At 44.7% G+C, this 21,756-nt stretch overlaps 6 protein-coding genes across 6 annotated transcripts; 2 read left to right on the top strand and 4 right to left on the bottom strand.

The window, feature by feature from the left end:
• Positions 1–3,138: 3,138 nt before the first annotated feature.
• On the bottom strand, positions 3,139–5,381 carry LOC131889098 (DNA polymerase delta subunit 2-like). The gene is made up of 4 exons (XM_059238105.1): positions 4,546–5,381; positions 3,843–4,213; positions 3,487–3,772; positions 3,139–3,408 (listed from the first exon to the last, which is right to left on the bottom strand). The coding sequence occupies exons 1-4, from the start codon at positions 5,133–5,135 to the stop codon at positions 3,261–3,263; spliced, it is 1,395 nt and encodes a 464-aa protein (XP_059094088.1). The 5' UTR covers positions 5,136–5,381; the 3' UTR covers positions 3,139–3,260.
• Positions 5,382–5,787: 406 nt separating this feature from the next.
• Positions 5,788–7,384, top strand: LOC131889113 (probable small nuclear ribonucleoprotein Sm D2). The gene is made up of 2 exons (XM_059238120.1): positions 5,788–6,256; positions 7,161–7,384. Exons 1-2 carry the CDS (start codon positions 6,007–6,009, stop codon positions 7,274–7,276), a joined length of 366 nt encoding a protein of 121 aa, XP_059094103.1. The 5' UTR covers positions 5,788–6,006; the 3' UTR covers positions 7,277–7,384.
• Positions 7,385–12,024: 4,640 nt separating this feature from the next.
• Positions 12,025–13,813, bottom strand: LOC131889104 (serine/arginine-rich splicing factor 1-like). The gene is made up of 2 exons (XM_059238111.1): positions 12,696–13,813; positions 12,025–12,457 (listed from the first exon to the last, which is right to left on the bottom strand). Exons 1-2 carry the CDS (start codon positions 13,577–13,579, stop codon positions 12,193–12,195), a joined length of 1,149 nt encoding a protein of 382 aa, XP_059094094.1. The 5' UTR covers positions 13,580–13,813; the 3' UTR covers positions 12,025–12,192.
• A 768-nt stretch (positions 13,814–14,581) lies between these two features.
• Positions 14,582–16,187, top strand: LOC131889097 (integrator complex subunit 14-like). The gene has a single exon (XM_059238104.1). It carries the CDS (start codon positions 14,723–14,725, stop codon positions 16,166–16,168), a length of 1,446 nt encoding a protein of 481 aa, XP_059094087.1. The 5' UTR covers positions 14,582–14,722; the 3' UTR covers positions 16,169–16,187.
• Positions 16,188–18,512: 2,325 nt separating this feature from the next.
• Positions 18,513–19,221, bottom strand: LOC131889114 (HIG1 domain family member 2A, mitochondrial-like). The gene is made up of 2 exons (XM_059238122.1): positions 18,885–19,221; positions 18,513–18,813 (listed from the first exon to the last, which is right to left on the bottom strand). The coding sequence occupies exons 1-2, from the start codon at positions 19,063–19,065 to the stop codon at positions 18,644–18,646; spliced, it is 351 nt and encodes a 116-aa protein (XP_059094105.1). The 5' UTR covers positions 19,066–19,221; the 3' UTR covers positions 18,513–18,643.
• Positions 19,222–19,727: 506 nt separating this feature from the next.
• LOC131889115 (torsin-1B-like) lies at positions 19,728–20,998 on the bottom strand. Its single transcript, XM_059238123.1, has 3 exons — positions 20,914–20,998; positions 20,379–20,533; positions 19,728–20,205 (listed from the first exon to the last, which is right to left on the bottom strand). The coding sequence occupies exons 1-3, from the start codon at positions 20,986–20,988 to the stop codon at positions 19,812–19,814; spliced, it is 624 nt and encodes a 207-aa protein (XP_059094106.1). The 5' UTR covers positions 20,989–20,998; the 3' UTR covers positions 19,728–19,811.
• Between the last annotated feature and the right edge of the window lie 758 nt (positions 20,999–21,756).

Here is a 21,756-nt window from a genome sequence, read left to right as displayed (position 1 = left end):
TGTTGCCTGGGAATGAAATTTGGTGGACTAACAAGCAAGCAAAAATAGATAAATCAATTATGACGCACTTATTCAAGCCTCTCCAACTGAGCCATAATTAAGGACAATGCTCCTCCCTGAAACTAAACACAANAATCAAAACAATGTATTGTCTTTATTGTGATTGGAAGGCAATTCAGATGAAAACTCTACAAAAATCGACTGAAAAGGCACGAAAGACGGAAGTATAAATCCTGTCAAATGTGTATAGATCCCTCATCATATGACAAAAAGCTTGCATCTCTTTGATGGCCACAAGTCGGCTCAAATGTCAGAAAAAAAGGTCTGAATTTGGCATGAAGTAAGAGTCAAAATGGACGATCGTCCTATTCTTGTTCTGGCAAGCCTGTGATTTGTACTCAGGGACGTTGTTAGCAGTGTCGTTGACTCGTTGGTTTCTTAGTACCACTGCCGAGGGTTAGTGGGAGGCGAGCCACAACTAACCAAGAGCTGCCTCCGTGCGACTCTCTTGGGACTCTCTGTCTTTGCGGGAGCTCGTTGTATTTATGCTGTTTGCAGCTCCGCAAACGAGTTGGTGGCGAGCGCGTGTCCCAGCCAATAAGTGAACAGGAGGATGGGGCCAGGTCCAGCCTGGTCCTCAACGGGTCTCAGTGTCTCCAGAAGTAAAGGACCATAAAATAAAAAAATGTTATGAACAAAATGAAAAAATGGCTCGAAAGGGCTACCACGACGAAAACGATAACGCTTAGAGACGGCAATTGGTTTTTTTATCCTATTGTTTTTTTTTTAACCAAAACTAGGTTTTTAACATGCAGAGCATATTTGGTGTCATTACACAATTTTTAGATTGTTCGGCCCGAAAATGCTTTCTCTCCAAATCTGTATGATCAATTGATGAAGCAAACCGATTGGGCTCTATTTCAGTGAATAAAATATTCCGTCTATCTGCCATTGGCCTATATTTTTTGGTTTTAAGATCCTTTATATCAAAGCTTGTGAAAGGTCAATTTGGGCTTTGTTGTGGTATCCTTAAAAATAGACAATATAGACAATAATCACGAGTCACGCCAATCCGTATCCTGAGCTAACTAAATTCCCAATGATTGGAAGAGTTTTGTTCCAAAATCAAAATGAATATAATTTGGGGTAAAGTTTTGACTCTATCATTTTCAAAAATCATCATTCAAACACCGTTCGCTGAAGCAAGCCGGTAATTTGAAGTAATTGATAAATTCCTTCCAAGCATGCTGAGGTTACATTGATGAGGCAATTTGCGTCAAGGAGTTATCCTCTCTAGCCCCTGGTTACGGATTCGCCTCATTCTCATTTTCCATTTTTTTTGATTGAATTTTTGAGGTTTTTGTCAGTAGAGTAGATTTCATATTTTGAGCTAAAACTTTCAAAAAAAGATTGTCCTATTCGAAGCATCATTTAATGCTAACAACAATTGGCCGTAACAAACTCAAAAGACAGTTCAGTTGCTATAACTTACTCTCATTTCGACCCATCAAACAAATTGGCAAACGCACTTAGATAAAAAATGAGAAATAGGGCAAAAGGGGAACTATAATTATGGCAAATAATGAAGCGTCTCAAGTTTAAGCAACTGGCCTTGTTACCGTATAAGCCGTGATCAAATATCTCGGCACTGTGTCAATGTAAAAGAACGCAACCCAGTAGAAGACAGACAATTTTAGACTGGCACTGCCACGTAAATGGGAAACTTTAAGGTATCTCTGTTGCGCAGAGAAGTGTGCGCCTGTCCCCGGTTGACACACGAATGCGGTCGAGGGTCGTTGTGAGAGGGCTCTCCATTCGTTGTCGTTTCACTGCCAAGATCCCACAACGCCAGCCTTAAAAGATCACAAAACCCGGGGCCTCGCCCCTCGCCCATTCGGCCTTTCTTTCTTTCCACCAAACAATGGGTCCCCATGCTTGCCCATAGAAGTAAATGCACCTCGAGAAGATGCCGGTGGCGATTCAAGTTCTGCCACAATTCATTTTCATTAAATCATTAAAGGAAACAGCACTGTTTGTCACCTTTCAATCGGCGTAGATAAATTCATCCATGTGATCAGATGTCATCATGCTACAGTTGAACTTCGATTCAACGATATTGTCCGTCAGCGGAGAACCTATCGAAAAAATCGAGACTAGTCATGAAGTAAATTCAGTATTTGGTAAGCAGCAAAAATATTGTTAAAATCGAAATTTTTGACTGTAGTACTTGTAAATGGTCTAGAAATGATGTTCATCACCCTGAACAAATCAACTCCCTCCTTCCTCAGCTGATGAGGCTTGACTCTTGAGGCAGCTGACATTCTTCCAGAGAAGGGCAGCACAAGCTGACTGGGACTGTCCTCTTACTCAGTTAGTCGTCCTCCATATTACTTTGGCGTTCGCTCTTGGAATCGATTGGTCCACTCCTTTGCCGCAAAATGTTCGTCAATTCACCCTTGACCCGTCGTCTGGTTTTGAACCAATTGAAGAATCTGCGATCATCCCGTGGACTGAATACCTCCGCCATCCAAGGCGAGAAGGTCATCCATCCCGGATACCAAAAGGTCAAGGAATTGCAAAAAATCTATCAAGTGGACAACGGTTTGAGGGTGAGTGAATCCCACAATATGCCAATTCATAGCCCAGTGGAAGGTCAAGTTATAAACGGGTCACGGGTAGGGGTATCCCCGAGTGGCAGGGTCATCCTTGGCCATCGAACTGCCGATGAAATCAAGTCTGTAACTTTGTTTCAAAAGGGGATGTTTCGAAAGTTTGCCATTTTCAAGACGAATTGCGTGGGGAAAAATCCTTGATTCACTAGGTCAAAATGTGTAATATTCATTGGTGTAAGTTACCGATAGAGACCGCCCAAGTTGGTTCAATGGATGGAGGTACTACATATTTCAAATCTGTACAACTTACGAATGGTATTTACAGTTAATCTTACATTTTCAGATCGACCAACGTCAACCCGCCACGTACCAAGCTCTGAAGTATGGGCTATTGGCTCTCACCGCCGTCAATGGCGCCATCGCAGTTCAGTTCTGGTACTCTCTGATTTTCCCTTTCTCCGGATAAGACACGTGCCTGCGATCGACAGACTTGATTTCATCAAGATGTTTGGTAGTCAAAAAGATCGTCGTTGTCCCTCACCCTTCTATTTCCCACACCCACCAGGGCGAAAGTAAACAAAAAGTTAGATAATAAAGATGGCCTTTTGGCACCCGAGGTTGTGGTTCGTCATTCATACGTAAATTAATTCATTTTAACCATGGGCATGTCAGGGAGGCGTCAAAATGAATTTCCTCGAAGGTCAAGGACTTTAAATTCATGGCCACAACCGAATGGCTGGTCTTGAATCGTGGGATACTCAATAGATGGACGGGAGAGCCATTCACATCCACCACTCTGAAAGCAAAGGTCAAAATCAAATCTGCCTATGCTATGTCAAGTCCCAAGTCCCAAGTTCCAAGTGTGAAGACGTACCTGCTTTCGAATAGATTTTGATTCCCGGAAAACATGACGTGTGGTGATTTTTCGAGAATGAATGGATCATTCTTGGCGTATGGGAAACAACCCAAGGTGTCAGGCGAGGTGGGTGCCAGATGTGACCACCTGAGAAGACTCTCCATGACGTCCAAGGGGGAATCGAGCTCGCTGTTGCGAATAATGTCGTCGGTGATTTGACCGGAGAGACCCAGACACTCTGTACCTTCGAGCTCAAATTGATAGGGGTTCGTAACGCAATGTAGTGTTGAATATACGTTGGTTGCTGAAAAAAAAGTGCCAGAGTTCAATGTCAACCGATTCTACGGGCGATATCCAACTAAGAGCGGTCTTACCTGGAAAAAGGCACTTATGCAAAGGTTGTTGAGGCAACGTCTGGTTAGCAGGATCGAAGGCACCGGGCATAATGTCAACATCAACGGATCCAGCTAATTGCACGAGAAAATCATCCAACTGCTTGATGGCGTCAATTGAAGAGGCTGCCACATCTTTGGTCAAGTATTTCGCTTTGGCCATCTCCGCCCGATCTTTGGTGCTCTCATCCAATGAATTGCCCGCGATGATGACCCGTTGAATCTGGGCGTTATCCTTTTGCTCATCCATCTCCCCCGCCTCCCCGATGATCCAATCCACCGCTAATTGGAAAGCCGATAAGGATGCCCCTTGGGGATCGGCTAACTCGAGACCACTCACAAAAACAACATAACTAGAACAAATAGGAATTTGACGGGACTTGAGGTTGACGAAATCGCATTACTGGAATACTGCACGACACCAGCATGTCGCCCTACCGCAATCGTAACCAATACCAAAGACGAAAGCATATATTCATTTAAAAACACAAAAAAACTGAGGGCATAGCCTCATCCAGTTGAAATTACCGCCCATTCAGAAGGTGAATCCCTTTCCCGTATTGACATTATTCGCGCTTTATCATTCATATATTCCTCCTTCCCATCAAGATTCATGACTCCTGAGGATAACAATCAACCCAGTCCCGAAATTTTAGAGGCCATCTATCTTCCTGTTGACCATTACCTGGTGTGTTCGGGAATGGGTCGAGGCACCGCCGCCACCCCGGAAGGGAACACTATGTCGTTGACCTCGAGTTTTCCCGACTCCTTTTCGGTGCCCCACACGGCGCACACCACGCCCGTCACCAGGCGGGCCACATTGATGTGCGATCCCCGGAGTCGGATGCGTTGGAGGTTGTCCTCCAAGATGAGGTCATCCTCGGGACTGATGTACTTGGTATGAACGGGTGGCGGCAGAAGCCCATTGTCCTCGGACAGATCCTGGAGGATGTTGGGCTTGAGCTCCTGATGCTTGTAGAGCGTGCCGATGAGCGTGACCTCTTGTTGCTTGTGCCCGCTCAATTCCGACAAGGAGATCACGCGGGCCTGCGGGTGGGACTGGGCCAATTGACGCTCCAAACGGGCGCGCATGGCTTGCAAGCGGTGACTGTAGATGTGGAAGTATTGGCGCTGGAAATCCCGTCCACTCAGACGGAAGGCCTGGGATTGGTTCACATACGAGCAGGAGCCCGTGGGGTGATAGCGACGATACTTGACCTCGGTCCGATCGCCCGTGGCCACATCGTCCGGTGGGCTCAATAATTGCCCCGGCATCGTATCACGGATCAAATTGATGCAATGATGGGAATGCGATTTCTTAGGAGTCTCGTATTTGGCGGGAGTAAGAGCGACATGAAGAGGAGGAGAACAATAATAGTGCTACAGCGACCTCTGGAGCAATGGGGCAATGAAAATAACTGCCCTCGTCACGCTGATTGAAAGGCATCCTAGGCCATGCCCGATTGGTGGCTGATTGGGCTGAAAGACAAGCGTTACAGTTTCGTGAATGGAAGGGAAATCAAGTCAGACTTGCGAGAAATCCATGGCATATGACGGACAAATTTTGCATTGATTCGTCTAAATTGACTCAACCACCTGGCTAGAGGCAGTTCTTGGGAAGCTAAAGAGCTGGAAATTGGACAAAATGAATTGATTTGGTCACCTTCGGAGTGGATGCTCAGACTCGGTTTTTAATGCTCATGAAGTGCTGCCATTGGTTTTTTCCCTTATATCTTGAACTATTTCAAACGGACTGAAAGTTGTAACTGAATAATTTTATTTCCAAATTTGTCTAGAATTCAAGCAACTGTCCTTTAATACCACTAGTTAGACACGGCAATTGTATTATGCTTGTCTAGACCAACTGGCTTTGGTTTAGCTATTCTGGCCAACCTATGTGTTTTGGCCGGAGTAGGAGCAAGATATAGCTGCGCGGGCAGCCAGTCCGTTCAGCTAGTTCACACGAGAATTTCCATCCCAACGTTGTGTTGTGCTTGTTTGGTTGGGTTCATACTTGCGTTTGCTAGTTTTGACCGAAAGAGTTTGCCTCCGTTTGGAACCAACTGGTTGGCGGGCGAATCCTGCCATTGGAAGTGCTTTGGACTAGCTTTCCCGTCGTGAAGTAATCGCTGGGCCTTTTGACACGATGGCCGGCACTCTGACCAAATCCAAGTCTGAAATGACGCCGGAGGAGCTGGAGCGGAAGGAGGAGGAGGAGTTCAATACGGGCCCGTTGTCGGTGTTGACGCAATCCGTGCGGAACAACACGCAAGTGCTGATCAATTGCCGGAATAACAAGAAGCTATTGGGCCGGGTCAAGGCCTTCGATCGACATTGCAACATGGTTCTCGAGAACGTCAAGGAAATGTGGACGGAACTGCCCAAAACGGGCAAAGGTACCAAGCAATACATCTTGATTTGACGCAATCCAAATACACCTTTGATAAAGGCACTTCAATCGCTCGAGAAGGAGACGGAAGAGCCGAGAAGAAACCCATAATTGCCGTTTAAGGGGCCAAAGTCCATTGTGCTTTGGGTAGACCTGGCTGTGGTTAAAAGTGGGCTATCCTAGTTGCCATACATGGGAACTGAAATGAACCGGAGCCAAATGAATTCAGAAACTAGAAGGAATAAGTTTGTTCAAGCATCCTCTGAGAAAACATTGATTTGTTGTGTATGACATTATAGAATATGGTTCATATGAAAGCTTTAGCTCATTATCAATTAAGATTGGCTTTGGCACAGGATCTACCGGCTGTCCGCTAAAGTAGTTGGTAAAGGCATCGAAAAAGCCTGGATGGGTTAACCTTGTCCAAGAACTTCCGAGAAATAGTTCTGTAGTAATGGCAGCTTATGATTGTCGCTTGCCGTCATTTGCCACAATGTCCCAGAGTTGCTGTCATCCAAAGCAAGCTGATTTGGCTGAGAAACGCAACACGCAGCACATATTTTTAGAAGTGGGTGAATTAACTGTCTTGAATTACACCAAAGCTTTTCATCGATCTTCCGAAAACGCCCAACTTCAATTCAACTCAGGGCTTTGAATTCTCCGTCAAAGATTGAATAGGTCAGTGTCAGGGGGTGTTATACGTATTTCATGGCAATTTATCTAATCAGGGATACATTTTTTTATTATGCACTATTTTGAGTCAAGATTGATTCATTCTTAGTTTCATTAGATGTTTTAAGTATGGGACGTTTTGGTGAATGTAGTGTTTCACAATATTCCAGCTCCCCAGTTTAGGAATAACTAGGTATAAACTTAGGTGTTTAAATTGCGTCTTTGTTTTTAATTTCTAGGCAAGAAAAAAGCCAAGCCCGTGAACCGAGATCGCTTCATTCCCAAGATGTTCCTCCGCGGTGACTCTGTCATACTTGTACTAAGGAATCCTCTCTCACAATCCCAGGATCCATAATTTTTGCTCTACTGGTGTTTTGGCGTGTAATTACATGTTATCGGCTTTTTAACCGATATACTCAATGGTATTCTCAATAAAATTATAATTTCCAAAAAGCCAAAACAAGGAACAACTTTCTTGCCCTTCAAACCTAAGCTCGGTAAACGGAGTCAATGAGTGGTTAAATCGATAATATGACCACGTTTATTGGTTGTACAAGCTTTTAAATGCAAAAAATGAACAACTGCCTTTTAGGAAAGCTATTTGAAAAGACGTAAGCTTTGAGTGTATGTCGGATTTTCGGATGGTCCCGACATCACGTCCGATTTTTTAAGCACATTCGTGTAGTAGACAGACGGTTTCACCAGAACTGAGGCTGGAGCTTGATGATAAAAAAAACTGATACCCATGTTCAAATATCCCGTTTCTTTACTTCAATACTAAAAGAAATGCAGTCTAACTTCGATTTAAGAATATTTTTGTTGCTTACCAAACGCTGTACCTATTTCCCAGCCAGTTTCGATTTAACGATAAGTTCTTCGCTGACAGACAATATCATTAACCAAAATTTGACTTTATTCTCAACTTTAGCAATCCCAGAGCGTGTTCTGCAAGGTGAGGGAGGCACAGGCTAAAATTCCGAAGTGTAGAAAGCAATTGTTCAAAAGGAGTTGCTAAATAGCAAAAAGGCTCCAGAGCAATTTGAATCCAGTAGTTGTGGCTAGCCTTCAAAGAAAGCTGGCTTTGATCCACGACAGAAATAAGACCTAATATAGAGACTGATCAGTTGAAAAAGGAATCTCGAGTAGTTTAGGAGGTCAGGTCGAATCCAAAGGCATTTTTCTCTTATGCAAACTAACTAAAAAGTTGAAACAACCTGTAGGGCCCTTTGAGGTCGATGAGAAGCTATGGAATGTGGAAGTTATGGCCAACATACTTGTAGATCAGTTCTCTAGTGTGTTTTCAACTCCAAAGATTTAAGGAGCCCATTGCTTTATAGATGAGGTTGTTGAGATTGGCAAGGCTTGTCAAATTGAGCGTTTAGTTTAGATGATCTTGTAGTCACAGATCAAGATGCTTTAGAGGCCATCAGGGACTTGAGACTCTCGAGCTCCCCTGGCCCTGATGGAGTGACATCTCAGTTTCTGATGAAACAGGTTCATGCTCACAGGTTCTTGCTCCTATTTTCTCGTACTTGATGCGTTGCATCTTGGACCAGGGCAAGTTCCCCCTCTCTCTAAAGCTAGCTCATGTTGTGCCAATTTTCAAAGGAGGAAATAAGACATTCCCCAGTAACTATAGGCCGATTTCTCTCACTTCGAATATTGCGAAGGTGTTTGAGAAGATCATGAAGTTCAAACTTGTTGAATTTCTTGATATTCATGAAGTCCTTCCTCCTGGCCAGCATGGGTTCCGAGCATATTTTAGCACGGTTACCCAACTGATTGAACATATTGAGCGGGTTATTAAGGGACTAGAGAGCTATGAATCAGTTGATGTTGTCTATCTTGAATTTGTCAAGGCCTTTAAAAAAGTAGATCATTGCATTTGGTTGAATAGACTTCAAAACATTGGGATCCAAGGCAAGGTTCTCAATTGGATAAGAAGCTACATTCATGATAGGTAGCAAATTGTTAAGGCCGAGGGATCCCTTAGTGACATACATGATGTCAAGTCAGGTGTTCCCCAGGGTTTCCATCTTAGGGCCCCTCGTTTTTATAATATTCGTTGCCCCGCTTCAAAAGCTCAGTAGTAAAGTCAGTATCTCTTCGTATGCTGATGATGTGAAATTAGTGTGTGGTTGGAATGGTCAAGATTCCGGTAGTCTGGTAGAGGACTTTGATCAAATCTACTCTTGGGTTGCTGAGAGTAATATGGCCTTGAATGGAATGAAATTCCGCTCAATGACCTTTGTGTCGATGGCATTAAACACTCTATTCGTAGCCATTGAGCAGGTTTCGTCCATGAAGGAATTAGGTTTAGTCCTCCAAAATAATGGAAAGTTCGATGAGCATATCCAGTTGAAGGTGGGTAAAGCTTTTCAAATGTGTGGTTGGATATATAGCATGTTCAAGTCCAGAGCTAGTATTACGACGCTAACTCTGTTCAAGTCGATTGTTGGGCCACATCTTGAATTTGTTACACCCATTTGGGCTCCAATGAGTTCAGCAGGTTTGCAAAAAGTCGAACAAGTACGAAGGTGTTTCACTAGGAACATTTAGGGAATGAGAGAGCTCTTGTATTTGGAGAGATAAACGAATTTGGGACTGTACATTGTTCAGAGAAGGTACGAAAGGTATCTGATACTATACATCTTCAAAAATATCCATGAGCTTCGTCCCAACCCAGGATTTAGGGTCAATTGTAGTGACCGTAGAGGCTTAATGTGTGTTTTGAGAGCACCTTCACGCCCTCGAGTATCCAGGCTAGTTAAAAAATGAAATCATCTTCTCTTCTTTCTTGGGCTCCTTCATTGTTCAATTTGCTGCCCTCAAATATTCGTAGGGAGTACGAAGGCGTTGATCCAGGGCAGGATTTAAGACAAACTTAGACTAGTTCTTGACTAAAATTCCTGATCAACAATATTTCAAGAGTTATCCGTATCTACCAACTCTAATTCGTTGGTTAATCAAATAATGTATGAAAATAAAAGTTACGAAAAATGAAAAAAAAAATCATTTTGAACGGCTGGGAGCACAAATTTTGGGAGGTCACTGGGGCACTTCGCATTACAAAAAGGGTACTAAAAAAACATGATACGAGCAATGTTGGACTAAAAACGTTTCTAAGGTTTCTGAAAGTCTTTTGTAAAAATAGAATATTCTAACGTAGTAAAATTTAAACCCAAAAACAGCTCTTTCGGCAGCAAAGTATTCTTTAAGCATGGTAATAAGTAGAATTGTGATAGATTGTTAAGTTGCAATGCTACACGAACCATTCTTTTCACGACTAAATGAATTGGAACCCTTGTTGAATCCCTTGACAAAGAACGATGGGACATGCTCGTGGGTTTGTTTACCCCTTTGCACTTGAGCGCTCCCTTCTGACTTACGTAGGGATATGACAAGGATTGGGCTGTGGCACGAGTCATTTACAATAGTGTTGAAAAAAGCGGCTCTGTTATATTAAAAAAACGAAAGGATAGTACTAGATACGATTGAAACGATAAAACTTTCAGTTCACTTTGACACAGAAGTTCAATTGTTGAAGGAAAAAGCATTGTCACCTTTACGTTTGACACATCCCTGCATATCCGAAAGATGGCGCTTGGGCGTAAAGGGGTACAAAAAAAAACAAGCCGATTCTGTGATGCTGTCCCATTAAGCCTCAAAAGTGGGAGTGACCTCTCAAAATTTGATGGTGACATCAAACTCTATTCCTGCTTCAATACCATAAATCTCAAGAAACATTTCAGATGAAATAGGCGTAATACCACAAAGAAAATGAAATTCTGGATTAAAATTTGTCCCACAAGACACCGATGTCAGTCGAGGCGATAGGTTTTTCTCAGCAATCAATGAAAAAATCTGATTAAAGTATTTATTTTCAGAAAATATTCTTTTTTACAAAATTCAAAGGTTATACTTACTAATTTCCCGATTGGAAGTATTGATCCTGGTGAATTCCATGTTTTAAAACTAATTTACTCTAGACGCTTAGATAAAACTGGTTGATGTCTGCTCTTTCCCCTGCAGTATAATCTGAGGCTGAAGGAATGGAAGCGTTAGATTTTCTTTGAAAATATGGCTATCGAATTCGCTGTTTTTGGCTTGTAGTGCCAAACTGGTATGATGTTGATAAGAACAGAATGGAGACACTCATGAATGAATTAATACCTTGACTTAACTTGCAGTCGAAAATGGAAATGGAAAATGTTCGTATTCGAGCCCTTCAGAATGCTGTTTGGAATGCACCTCGAGAAAGAAATCAGAAAGCACAGGTTCCACTTAATTGAAGAATGAAACCTTCCCTCGGCCCTTTCTTACAAGAGACTTGGTTCTCAGCACAATTCCTCGATTCCGGACAAGAATTCATTAATGAAGAATACAAACGGCTTCAAGCTACAAGGGATTCCTTCACTAACGGAGAATTTCAATTTTAGAAAAGTTAATCTTTAATCGACACTAGAAGGGCTGTTTCGCGACGACGACGTGATGCTCATATTGGCTGAGCTCATAAACTAGTCCGTGCTCTTTTGAACTGTTCTCAAGGCGCTACAGATGGATAAGAGTCTTGTGTTGCACCAAATTGGGCGAGGGCGGCCAAGAATGCAATGGAGTGAGTGGTGTGGAATGGTATTCTAGGAAACATTTCAACGACGTTGATCCGGACAGTTAGGCGTGATTGATGTGAAAGCACATGAGTGATTCAAAACAGCAAGAATCGGTAATCCGGATAATAAAGAGGCGTTTAAAGACATTGAATTGGCTTCGATGAATTCTAGACTAGTGCAATTATCCGGAATATTTCTGGCAGCCATTTGATCTTCACTGAGCTGTTCATTTCGACAGCTTCTGGAATGGGATCGCATAGTATGAAATCTGCGGGCTAACGGTATTGCTTAGTAACAACAACTATATGCAGAATCTTCGAACTTGGATGAGACGTCGCAGCACATACAGAATGACTTCAGAGGACGATTAAGGACTGGAATGGATAATGAGTAGTGAATCGAATGCCCAATCTGAATTCTTTCAGAGTTCGGAGAATGCTGATGAAGGAAACATGACTTCCGTGATCTTAGGGTATATCGTTGGGAACCTAAGTAGCGCAATCTTGGTATATTTACAATGATACGATGGGATTCAAGCATTCATCAAGAGAAAATGAGAGGACAAATGGTCTTCACTTTCCAGTTCAGAGCTTGATTGCAGACATTAATCAACAGATACTCGGATACTTTTGAGGTGAGGTTTATATGGATTGGGAAACAACTAATAGCGCGGTCGCGGAGAGCGATGACGACCATCCAGTCCCCCACCACTTCGAGGTGGAGGAGGACCTCGATCATCGCGGAAGGGCCTGCCACCACCGCGACCTCGACCTCCGCTTAGCCCACCAAAGTCGCCGCCACCGCGAGGTCCGCGGTCGTAATCATTGTCGGGACGAGGGCGACCGCCACGTCCGCCGCGGCCGAATGAAGGTCGGGAATCTCTAAGGTCTGGACCTCTTCGGTCTGAATACTCGGCTCTTGAAGGTCTAGAATTTGCAGAGAGGGAATTGTGTTATGTTTGAAATGAATTCAGTCGTTTCCTGAAGGGAAGGCGAATGCAGCCATCGAAGTTAGATCGACGATTTTTTTTTTTCAATGTTCATTTCAACTCCGTGACTAGATTGATTATAGACTTGACTTGATCTTCGGAAGACATCTCAGATTTGACGACTGAAACAAAAGGCTGAAAAAGAGGCAGATTATTTCAAGTACACGCAAAATTACCCCAAATGACGGTCCACGGGCGATCGACTTCTGAATCGGCTGGCTGGGATGATTGGTGGAGTCATGGGTCGGCGACTCATTTCGTCACGCCGACTGTGAGGTGCGGGTAGTGGAGAACGGCGAGGAAAACCGCCACCTTCGCGTTCAAATCGTGCCGGTGGCGGCGAAAGTCGTCGACGATCGTCGAAATGCCCTCCGCGTCGAGGGGGTGACATAGGACCTCGATGGTTAGAGCCGCCATAGGGTGGAGCTCGAGACCGGGACCCACCAAATCCACCCACTTCATCAGAATATGATCTGGGGGGCAATGGCGGGCTGAACGATCGGCGACGTTCAAAGTCCCGCCCTGAGTCGACTCTGGAAGATCGATGATATCCGGAAGGAGGTCCGTCGCGTCGATCATAACGGCTGGCACCGTCTCGTCCGGCGTATCCCCGATCGCCACCGAACCCGCCGCGTCCCCCTTTGTCGCCACCGCGCGACATTCCACTGCGCGCGTCTCTGAAATCATCACGTCGTGCAGGATACGGGGCAAACGAGCCTCCCAAGGGTGGCGGGCGATCCCGCCTACCCCCTCCTCCCTCTCCTCCGCGTCGTCCCATGTCCGATCCTCGCGATCCGCCCATTCCTCCACGACGATCTGAATTGGCTCGACCCCGCGAGATTTCTACGCGAAGTTTTTCGCCCATGTACATGGATCCGTCCATGTCCCGGATGGCCGACGAGGCCGAATCGCTCTGAGCGAATGTGACGAAAGCGTACCCGTTGGAGATATACACATCCATGACTTCGCCGAACTTTTCGAATTCATGTCGCAGTTCGGATTTGCGCACATTTTCATTGATATTGCCGATGAATACTTTGCATCCCGGTTCGGACGCCATTCTGTCGCACCTCAGAAACGAGCCACGCCCTGAGAATCAATCAGCCGGGAAATACACGGATGACCTGACCGGCAATGCACACCCCCGGATGGGGAATCACTCCTAGCCACGTGGATGGGGTGGATGGATGGGAGGATGATTTCCCAGGACCAATCACGACTTCAAAATGGATCACGCGTCTTCCGTCTCTCCGTCCGCCTGTTGGACGAGTTGAGGGATCACTGAGCACTCAGCCCACAGCACTGCCACTCGTGGCCACTGGTGGCCACTCAGCGAGCGGCTTAACAGGCTTAATAGGCCGGACCAAGGGAATGTCTTATGCTCCTAGGCAGATTCTAAGGCTGCACTGCCTGAGCCAACCAAGATGATTCCCCATGCCACACGAGGTCAGGTTGGCCACTCACGCGGCATATAATATCATTGAAGGGTAGTAATGTCATGGCTTTTAGTCTCTTTAGAAAAACAATTTCGATTATGCTTAGAATATTGATATATATCTAAGGACAAATAGAACGGAAAAAGGCTCCAAATAAGTTATATCTGTTATGGGAAAATTCTTTTGAAACTACAACAAATTTTTCATGATATTTCAAATTGAAAAATTTTGACATCACCCTTAATGGTTGGCTCAAAAATTCAGAGTGGGGAGCGTGACCTATTTGAGTATTTGTCAATTTGTACCCAACCAAACAACGATGCTTGAAAATGATCAAAAATCATAGAGCCTGGTCAAGACGTGACCTTCAGACCTTGGTAACTACGATAAGTAGGTGTTTCAATCTTTGAAAATCAGGGACAGGTGATTGAAATCGGGAGCAATAGGACCTCAATATCGATATGGTTTGACCATCAGAATACAACTTCTTGGGTTCAACAGCCCCTTTTCAATTAAATTTACATGAAAGATAACCAATTTTATGTCAAATTTACCCAATAGTAATGCAAAATAGTTTACTATTTTTCAATTGGCTCATTCGTCACTCACCCTTTCATTCACCCTGCACCCCTAGTGTCGTCGGCGTTGCAACAAATCATAACAATCATAACAAAACCACACCAGTATCTCAATTCAAGGGGTTTTTTGTCTTACGCCAATGCTTTATTTGCAGTAGAGACCGCAGCCGTGGGGAGTCCTCACCCATCATGCCCACCATCGTGGTCTTGGATACGTCTCTGTCCATGGCGCGAGTGGCGGACCCCTCGGCCACGCCCCCTGCCACCTACTTAGAATTGGCCCAAAGAGGGTTGGACGGTTGGCTCAAGCATTTGGAACACAAGTTCAAATTGGAGCACGTGGCCTTTCTCACGTGTTCCAGTCAATGCCATCTCGGGTGTTCGTTTACGCGGGACGTGAGCGAGATCCGACAAAAGCTGTTCCAAGTCGAACCCGAGGATGCCTCGCTCATCATCATGTGTGCCCGTGAAATTGCCGCGCTGGTCCATGATGTGTGGGGTGCCTCCGTGCCCGTGAACATCATTCTGGTCACGGATGGTGGCCTGGGAATGGGACAGTTCTCCTTGTCCCATTTATTGATGGAGGAAGGCATGGAGTTGGGTGCGCCTTTTCCCTTGCCTTTCCCAGGACGATGGTCGGTGGTGTTGCTCACGCCCACTGAATCCCATATCTTCAAGGCGGCCCAGCCCATCTACCAGCGGTTCATGGAGCAGAGCGGTTTGGGCGGAGAGGTGGTGGGCTTGGACCGCGAACTCACAGCCCAGAGTGTGGAGAAGGTATTCGCCGATCTGTCCCAAACCCATTACCAACACTACGTGGGCACACTCCATTTTGGGGATAAGCTGTCCTCACCGATCACGCTGTGTCCACCCCCGTCCAAGTATAAGAAAGTCCAGGACTTTGACTTTGTCGAGGCCGTAATTTCCGATGATCTCGACATCAAAGGCTTCCTTACCTTGGCTGATGTGGCCAGCCCGCCCGTGGTCTCGCGCCATCTCATCTTACCCTGGAGTGGGCAAATGCAGCGAGAGGAAGATGGTCGTACCCCGACCTTGTGTGTGTTCTTGCACGGAGCCATGAAAGTCGAATCCCTGTGCGCCTTAGTTCAAGTGGCCTCCGATTGGTTCGGCATCATCTTTTCGTGTCCGGATGTGAAGAAAAAATCCAGTCTGATGCTGTCTTTGTTCGAGCCGGGATCGCAACCGGTGCCTTGGTTGGGCAATCTACGCAAACTGGGACCCGTCTCGGACTTGAATGTGACCAATCAGAATCCGTTCCCGGTGCGGGGCATGAGTAAACCGAGCTACAGTGCTAACCCTGTGGTCTGGACGAAGCAGGTCAATCTCCACAGTGACGTGCAAAAGATTTTGAGGAGTGCCCGGAAGCTGCCGGACAAGACCAAACACTTTTACGAGGAGCTGAACCGCTTGAAACGAGCCGCTTTGAGCTTAGGCTTCCACGAACTCTTAGAGGCGATGGCCTCGACCCTTGAACGGGAGTGCGCGGTATTGCCCCCTACCTCGGAACCGGATTGCCACCTACATCTCACGCATGCGGCTCAGGAACTCAAATCGTCACGTGTATTTGATTTAGACTACGTTATTCAACCCGTCGGCTCACGCCACGGGAAATAAAAACATCACAATTGATTCACGAGATCGTCCGCTGAGTTTGGAAAAGCCTTGCTTCCGTTTGTGGACGTGAATGAAAGATTCGCCTGGGGTCATAGAGCCCTTTGAAGGGCCCAAAATAACTTTTAAACTGATCGTATGATAGACTTTGAGCGTGGTTGAGCAGATGATGTCGGAGCGTTGAAGTAAATTCAATGGCCACAAACAGAGTTGTGATCAAGCCGGTTATGAGCATCAAAATCGGTTTCCAAGTCATGAATGTTTCATTCAAATTGTTCGAGAGTTTCGTATGAGGCGGGGTAAAGCCAAGTTCTAGACAAACTAGCCCAACGAGAACCACAAGATAGAGTGCAGCATGCACCAAGCTGTACAAGCAATGTTGCAGTGCTCTCCATGTGACGACTTGCAAGATATAGCCAGCAATTCGAATATTCGCCAACCTGGGGGCCACATTGCGAATAAAGTCCACGATAGACCAAACAAAGAAGGCCCAAATTACCACGGAAGTCGCCATTATTACGATTGGGTGCAAGCGTAGCCCATAAATGGTGTCATTCGTAGTCTGAACTTCGCTCCAACGAAATGTGTGCAAGGCTACTACGTAAAATATGAAGAGAAACGTCGATTTGACCATGCATTTGGCTAGATCTAATCGCCAATGTGGGACTAGATCCAGACAGATGGCGAAGACCACCAACTGCGGGGCAAAAACTCCATAGAGGATTAAAAGTGCCAACCCGTGGACACGATCAGAGGAGATCGAATCTTCCTCGATTGTACCATTCGTAAAGAATCCTAACAAACGCTCCTGAACTGAACCCTTTTCGTGAAGAACAAGGGCCAACAACGCAAACGAGACAATCTCCAAAGCCACCAAAGCCACGAATAGGAACCAGTGTTTAAGGAAATCAATGCCTTTTTCAAGGCCCAGATGCCGCACGACCATATCTTTGGCTCGATGCTCACCCATTGATTTTGCTTCCAAATCTTCCATGATGTCATCGGGAATGAAAGCTCGTGGTTTCAAGTTTTACTTTTTGACTGACACGGAATTGTGTCGGTATTCGATAATCATAATTCGGCCTAGGGGCCAAATTCGCTTTTTAAATGCGTCATTAGAAATGTTGCTTGCGCAGGATTCACTTTTCGGTGGAATTTTGATTTTGCATTCCCTACTCAGCTCTTAGTAAATTGTAGCCTTGGTTGAAGGTTGTGAAGGCATTAAATTTGTAGCTTCCTTTGATTCAAAATAAAAACAGGGGCAAAAGTGGTGTTCCTAAGTAGTGCAGCCGAGCAATCTAGGAGGCAGTGGAAACGAAAGAATAATATTTTGTATCGTGTCGTGGGTTCGAACTCCAGTGCTGGCAGTTCATCACTTGGTCAACATTTTGAACAATTCAAATAACAAATTTTACATATCCAATCCAGGTGCTGCATATCACATTCCTGGTAAAGATAAGGAAGTCCACCAAAAATGTTTGGATGGGAATATTTTTTTTTCTGACACTTTCAATTTTCAAGAGACATCCCCCTGATGACGATGGTATAATTTGGCATCCGGACTTGTCAAAGACTTGGCAATACAGAGTAAGGTCTCTCTTTCTTGTTCTGCATCACCGCCTGTTAAGAAGCGCTTTTACAGGAGAAAATCATGAAAACCAAATAGCTATAAGTCAAGAACAACCAAGAATTAGCCAAACTGCTCGTAAATAATTTCATGATTCCTACTTTGAAAACAAAGGAGTTGAGGCTTGTGAATTGAAGAATAAGGAAGAATTTCGGAAAAAAATAACCGGCAGATTTCTCAAACTTTTCAGCCCAAAAGGAGCTAATATCAATATTTTTTGACTATTTTACACCAATTCTCTCCGAGTGGAAATGAAAATATAAATAATGATGAAGTAAATGGTCAAGAAGCTTAAATAGCTAATAAAGGGCTTGAAATCATGTGTCTTAAATCGGTCATACCTTTTTATAGCTTGCTGAGGTGCTCTCTTCGACGATTTTACACATTAGATGACCCACCATTAAGTTTAAAACGTGACTTTGATCAAGTTTTGCTAACGATCCCAGATCAGCTTGGCATTGGAGGATGCCCTTTGGAGGGTGGTTTTTTTTTGCTTCATCTAGGATATTAATTTGTGGATCTTAGTTATTTGATGCATTTCAAGGGCTTTGTTTTCAAAAATTTGGTAGGGATAAAATCGGAATTTCTTCAAATTATTCTTATCATTTGTAGATAAACTAAATCATATTGTGATTATGTATCCCTAAACATTTCATTCCGAGCTTGGATGTCAACCAACTTTAACTCTGCATCATCAACCCCGATGCCATTATCGATTAGTCTAGTGGTTGTTCCTTTACTTTCTTTAGCATGAGATTAGCACATCTCTGGGTTCAGATTGAATTATCGTGAGTCTATCTACAGTTGGATTACGAACAGACGACGGAGCCGGAGCTAGGAGGAGACCCCAATTAACGCGAGACTTTGTTCTTGAAGCTGGTCATGGCTCCGCCCACCAGGGCACAAATAGTGAAGGCTTGAGCCGCCACTCGGCCTCGCATCATCATCTGAGATTGACTGGAGTTTCGCCTTAAGAACGAAACCAAGCCCGCCGTCAAGAAGAATGTGGTCATGCCCACCCCTAGAAGAATAGCATTACTGAAGTACAATTCCTTCCTCATCCTGGTTGGAGGTTCATGGCCTCAGCCTCACCAATGGGCACGAACGGGTTCTCTTTCATCTTCCGGATGAGCTTCTCCTTGGGTGTCTCCATGAACTGCACACCATCTTTGTCGCTGTTGAGTTCCCTGCGGAGCTGAACCCAATCGAAGGTCTCTTCGTCCAAAGGTTTGTCTTCCTTGGGCTCGTACAGCTTCTTCACACCCGAAGACATGACGTGGATGTGGATGCGGGCACAGGGAAGCGGGAAGCGCTAAGAGGGGTTGATAGGACTCGGAGATCAAGATGGTCTGCGATATTCTCGTTTGTCTGGCTACGTATGTGACTGCTAATACTAGATGGATGGCAAGACTAGGATTGTTTTGGAACATGAACATGTAAGAGACCAGTGTTGCCAAACAGTGGGGGTTGTTGCGGTTGTTGCGCTTTCTTTTGAGCAAATCAAGATGCACAATTCAGAGATAATTTCGAAAAGTAAATAATGGAAAGGATCACGATAGAGTGTAGGCATTCGAAGGCAGATATTTGACTTATAAAACAATCAATGATCAAAAAAGGCATTGAACGGTTCATGCAAACTAGAAGTATAACTATCGCTTAATGGCCGTGGCTTCACACGCCTGGCAGGCATAAGGAAAGTTGGGCCAAGTGTAATGGATCTCTTCGGGGGAACAAAATCGCATATTTTTTATAATAAGCGCGATGAATTTGGGGCTTAAAAAATATCGAAGAACCCACAATGCACGTTTGCATTTGTCCTAGATACAGATTCAAACCGAGTAATTAGAATCAGCTTACCCCTCGACAAATCAAGTTATTCTTCAATAATAATGTCAACTTATAGTGTATTGAATGATGGCAAGCATGGACTGATCATGACCAGAAAAGTATGTATTCTATGATTGGTCAGACATCTATCACAGATAAATCCACAACGGGCACAAAGGTTCCCAAATCATCTTATCTTAAAACTTCGACCACACGTGCGTAGATTTGTTTGCAACCATTTTCGGAGTAAAGGCTTTCCCCTTCTGGCCAGAATCTGACCGACCCAATCACTCGCGCCATCATCTGGCCAGTCAGAACTCGGCCTCGTTTTAGAGCCTCAACTTCGGCACACTTTTGGACATGCAACTTTTCCAAGGGTAGGAACGGAATGTAGTAGTCGATAAGGCTGCTGGTGATCAAGCCACTATGATGAAAACCACCCTCGTCGTTGAAGGCGCCTCCGCTGATTAACTCCTCAAAATCCGAATACTTAAAGTCAGTCCGTTTCCTGCCTGCCTTCCAAAGTTGATAGGTCTTGTGAGTGATGGCTTTTCCTCCCGTGTTGGAAAGAAACAAGAAAATCGACCTTCGATAGTCAATTTTATCCAAGGATTTGTAATAATCCATGAACGGCTTGAGAGAGTCTATCAATCCTTACGGCCAAGGCGGATGTACGGTTTCCTGCCTGCCTTCCAAAGTTGATAGGTCTTGTGAGTGATGGCTTTTCCTCCCGTGTTGGAAAGAAACAAGAAAATCGACCTTCGATAGTCAATTTTATCCAAGGATTTGTAATAATCCATGAACGGCTTGAGAGAGTCTATCAATCCTTCGGGCATCTTATCAATCTCATCAAAAATGAAGAGGTTTTGATGACACCCAGTCACATTTCCCCGAATCCATTCCTGCAGCTGGCTCTAAAACAAAAGAGATTAGTGTGAACCAAAGTAACCAAAAAAAAGTCTTTTGATCCATAGCCATAAACACATGTCACTTGTACGTCAGAAGCATTCTTTTTTCGCTTTGACGTTACTTTACTCGGATAAAAGTAATTAGTCTCAAATCAGATCCCTCTTCGTGTCAGAAGGCATGATTGAGGGATTGACTATTGGGATGATATCCAACAACAAAGTGAGCCCCTTCTTTATTTCAATCGTATAGCTAATGGGCTATTAAATTCGTCCTATCCCAATTCTCTCACTAATAAACTCCGTTGGCATCTTGAGCTTGGATCGATTCAGCGAAAAATCATTACCATGTCATCCTCCGTTCTCAACCCCGAATCAGTTGCACTCACCTTGTAAAGATCCACTTTTTTGGGGTCGGGGAAATGCCGCGTTACCGAGAACAGGTGGACGAATCGGCTGGCCATGCCCTCTCGATATTGGGGTGAGCAACACTCTTGAAAGAAACATGACAGATTGTCCCATGATTTGTAGATGGCGGACGAGAGAACGCCTCCACCGATGCCCAGACCAACTGTGATCGGGCCAAAGGCGTGACTTGGGCCCCCCCAGAGACCAAACCCAAGGCCCGTGGCGAGGAGTAAGGCCCATCGTCCAGGCCAGATGGGTTTCTTCATGCTGAACCACCTGTATTCACTCGATTGATGGATGGATTCTTTCTGTTTGTCTCTCTCTGTCTGAGATTAGGGGTCGAGATCATAGGGCCCAAAGACCAAATGAATCGAGATGCGAACACTCGGAAACGGTGGTAGGTATTGGCGGTAGTCCACTGGATAGAAGGAATGAGGGACGCTACACGTGTTGAAGTGACCGTTCAAGTGATTCAAACCCAAGAGAGATTGCGAATTGCAATTCCCAAACAATGTGTTGTTGACAGACATTAGTTGACATCAATGAGACTGGATCAGGGCTGCCACGACTTTGTGAACACCACTTTGGTCGGCCAATACCCACAACACAAAAGGGATTTTTGCCTAAACATGCCATGTGTTGTGAAATGCAACCCATCAGGCAAATATTGTCAGAACGGTAAGCACCCTCTCTTCACCGATGGGTGATGTTGGCTGCGGCTTGAAGTAGAATCTAAGAAATCCCACTTTGCCTGTATCAATATTTATTTCCTGCTACAGAAAAAGAATAAGTAGGCAATTAAGATAGAGTTAATAAACTGTGTT

Source organism: Tigriopus californicus, chromosome 10 (assembly GCF_007210705.1).
Source record: "Tigriopus californicus strain San Diego chromosome 10, Tcal_SD_v2.1, whole genome shotgun sequence".
Classification (NCBI taxonomy): Eukaryota; Metazoa; Arthropoda; class Copepoda; order Harpacticoida; family Harpacticidae; genus Tigriopus; species Tigriopus californicus.
Note: the sequence above shows the minus strand (reverse complement) of the source record. Positions and strands in the feature narration are given on the sequence as shown.

What these genes read in the sequence shown, in the direction of transcription:
- LOC131889113 (XM_059238120.1), top strand. Translation starts at nt 6,007, where the DNA reads ATGGCCGGCACTCTGACCAAATCCAAGTCTGAAATGACGCCGGAGGAG. An exon ending in ACTGCCCAAAACGGGCAAAG is followed by an intron (nt 6,257 to 7,160) that starts GTACCAAGCAAT and finishes TTTAATTTCTAG; the next exon opens with GCAAGAAAAAAGCCAAGCCC.
- LOC131889104 (XM_059238111.1), bottom strand. Translation starts at nt 13,579, where the DNA reads ATGGCGTCCGAACCGGGATGCAAAGTATTCATCGGCAATATCAATGAA. An exon ending in CCCGTGGACCGTCATTTGGG is followed by an intron (nt 12,458 to 12,695) that starts GTAATTTTGCGT and finishes TGCAAATTCTAG; the next exon opens with ACCTTCAAGAGCCGAGTATT.
- LOC131889097 (XM_059238104.1), top strand. Translation starts at nt 14,723, where the DNA reads ATGCCCACCATCGTGGTCTTGGATACGTCTCTGTCCATGGCGCGAGTG.
- LOC131889114 (XM_059238122.1), bottom strand. Translation starts at nt 19,065, where the DNA reads ATGTCTTCGGGTGTGAAGAAGCTGTACGAGCCCAAGGAAGACAAACCT. An exon ending in GAACCCGTTCGTGCCCATTG is followed by an intron (nt 18,814 to 18,884) that starts GTGAGGCTGAGG and finishes CTATTCTTCTAG; the next exon opens with GGGTGGGCATGACCACATTC.
- LOC131889115 (XM_059238123.1), bottom strand. Translation starts at nt 20,988, where the DNA reads ATGGCCAGCCGATTCGTCCACCTGTTCTCGGTAACGCGGCATTTCCCC. An exon ending in AAAAAGTGGATCTTTACAAG is followed by an intron (nt 20,534 to 20,913) that starts GTGAGTGCAACT and finishes CTTTTGTTTTAG; the next exon opens with AGCCAGCTGCAGGAATGGAT. An exon ending in GATAAAATTGACTATCGAAG is followed by an intron (nt 20,206 to 20,378) that starts GTCGATTTTCTT and finishes TGACTATCGAAG; the next exon opens with GTCGATTTTCTTGTTTCTTT.
- LOC131889098 (XM_059238105.1), bottom strand. Translation starts at nt 5,135, where the DNA reads ATGCCGGGGCAATTATTGAGCCCACCGGACGATGTGGCCACGGGCGAT. An exon ending in CCCATTCCCGAACACACCAG is followed by an intron (nt 4,214 to 4,545) that starts GTAATGGTCAAC and finishes TATTTGTTCTAG; the next exon opens with TTATGTTGTTTTTGTGAGTG. An exon ending in CAAAATCTATTCGAAAGCAG is followed by an intron (nt 3,409 to 3,486) that starts GTACGTCTTCAC and finishes CTTTGCTTTCAG; the next exon opens with AGTGGTGGATGTGAATGGCT.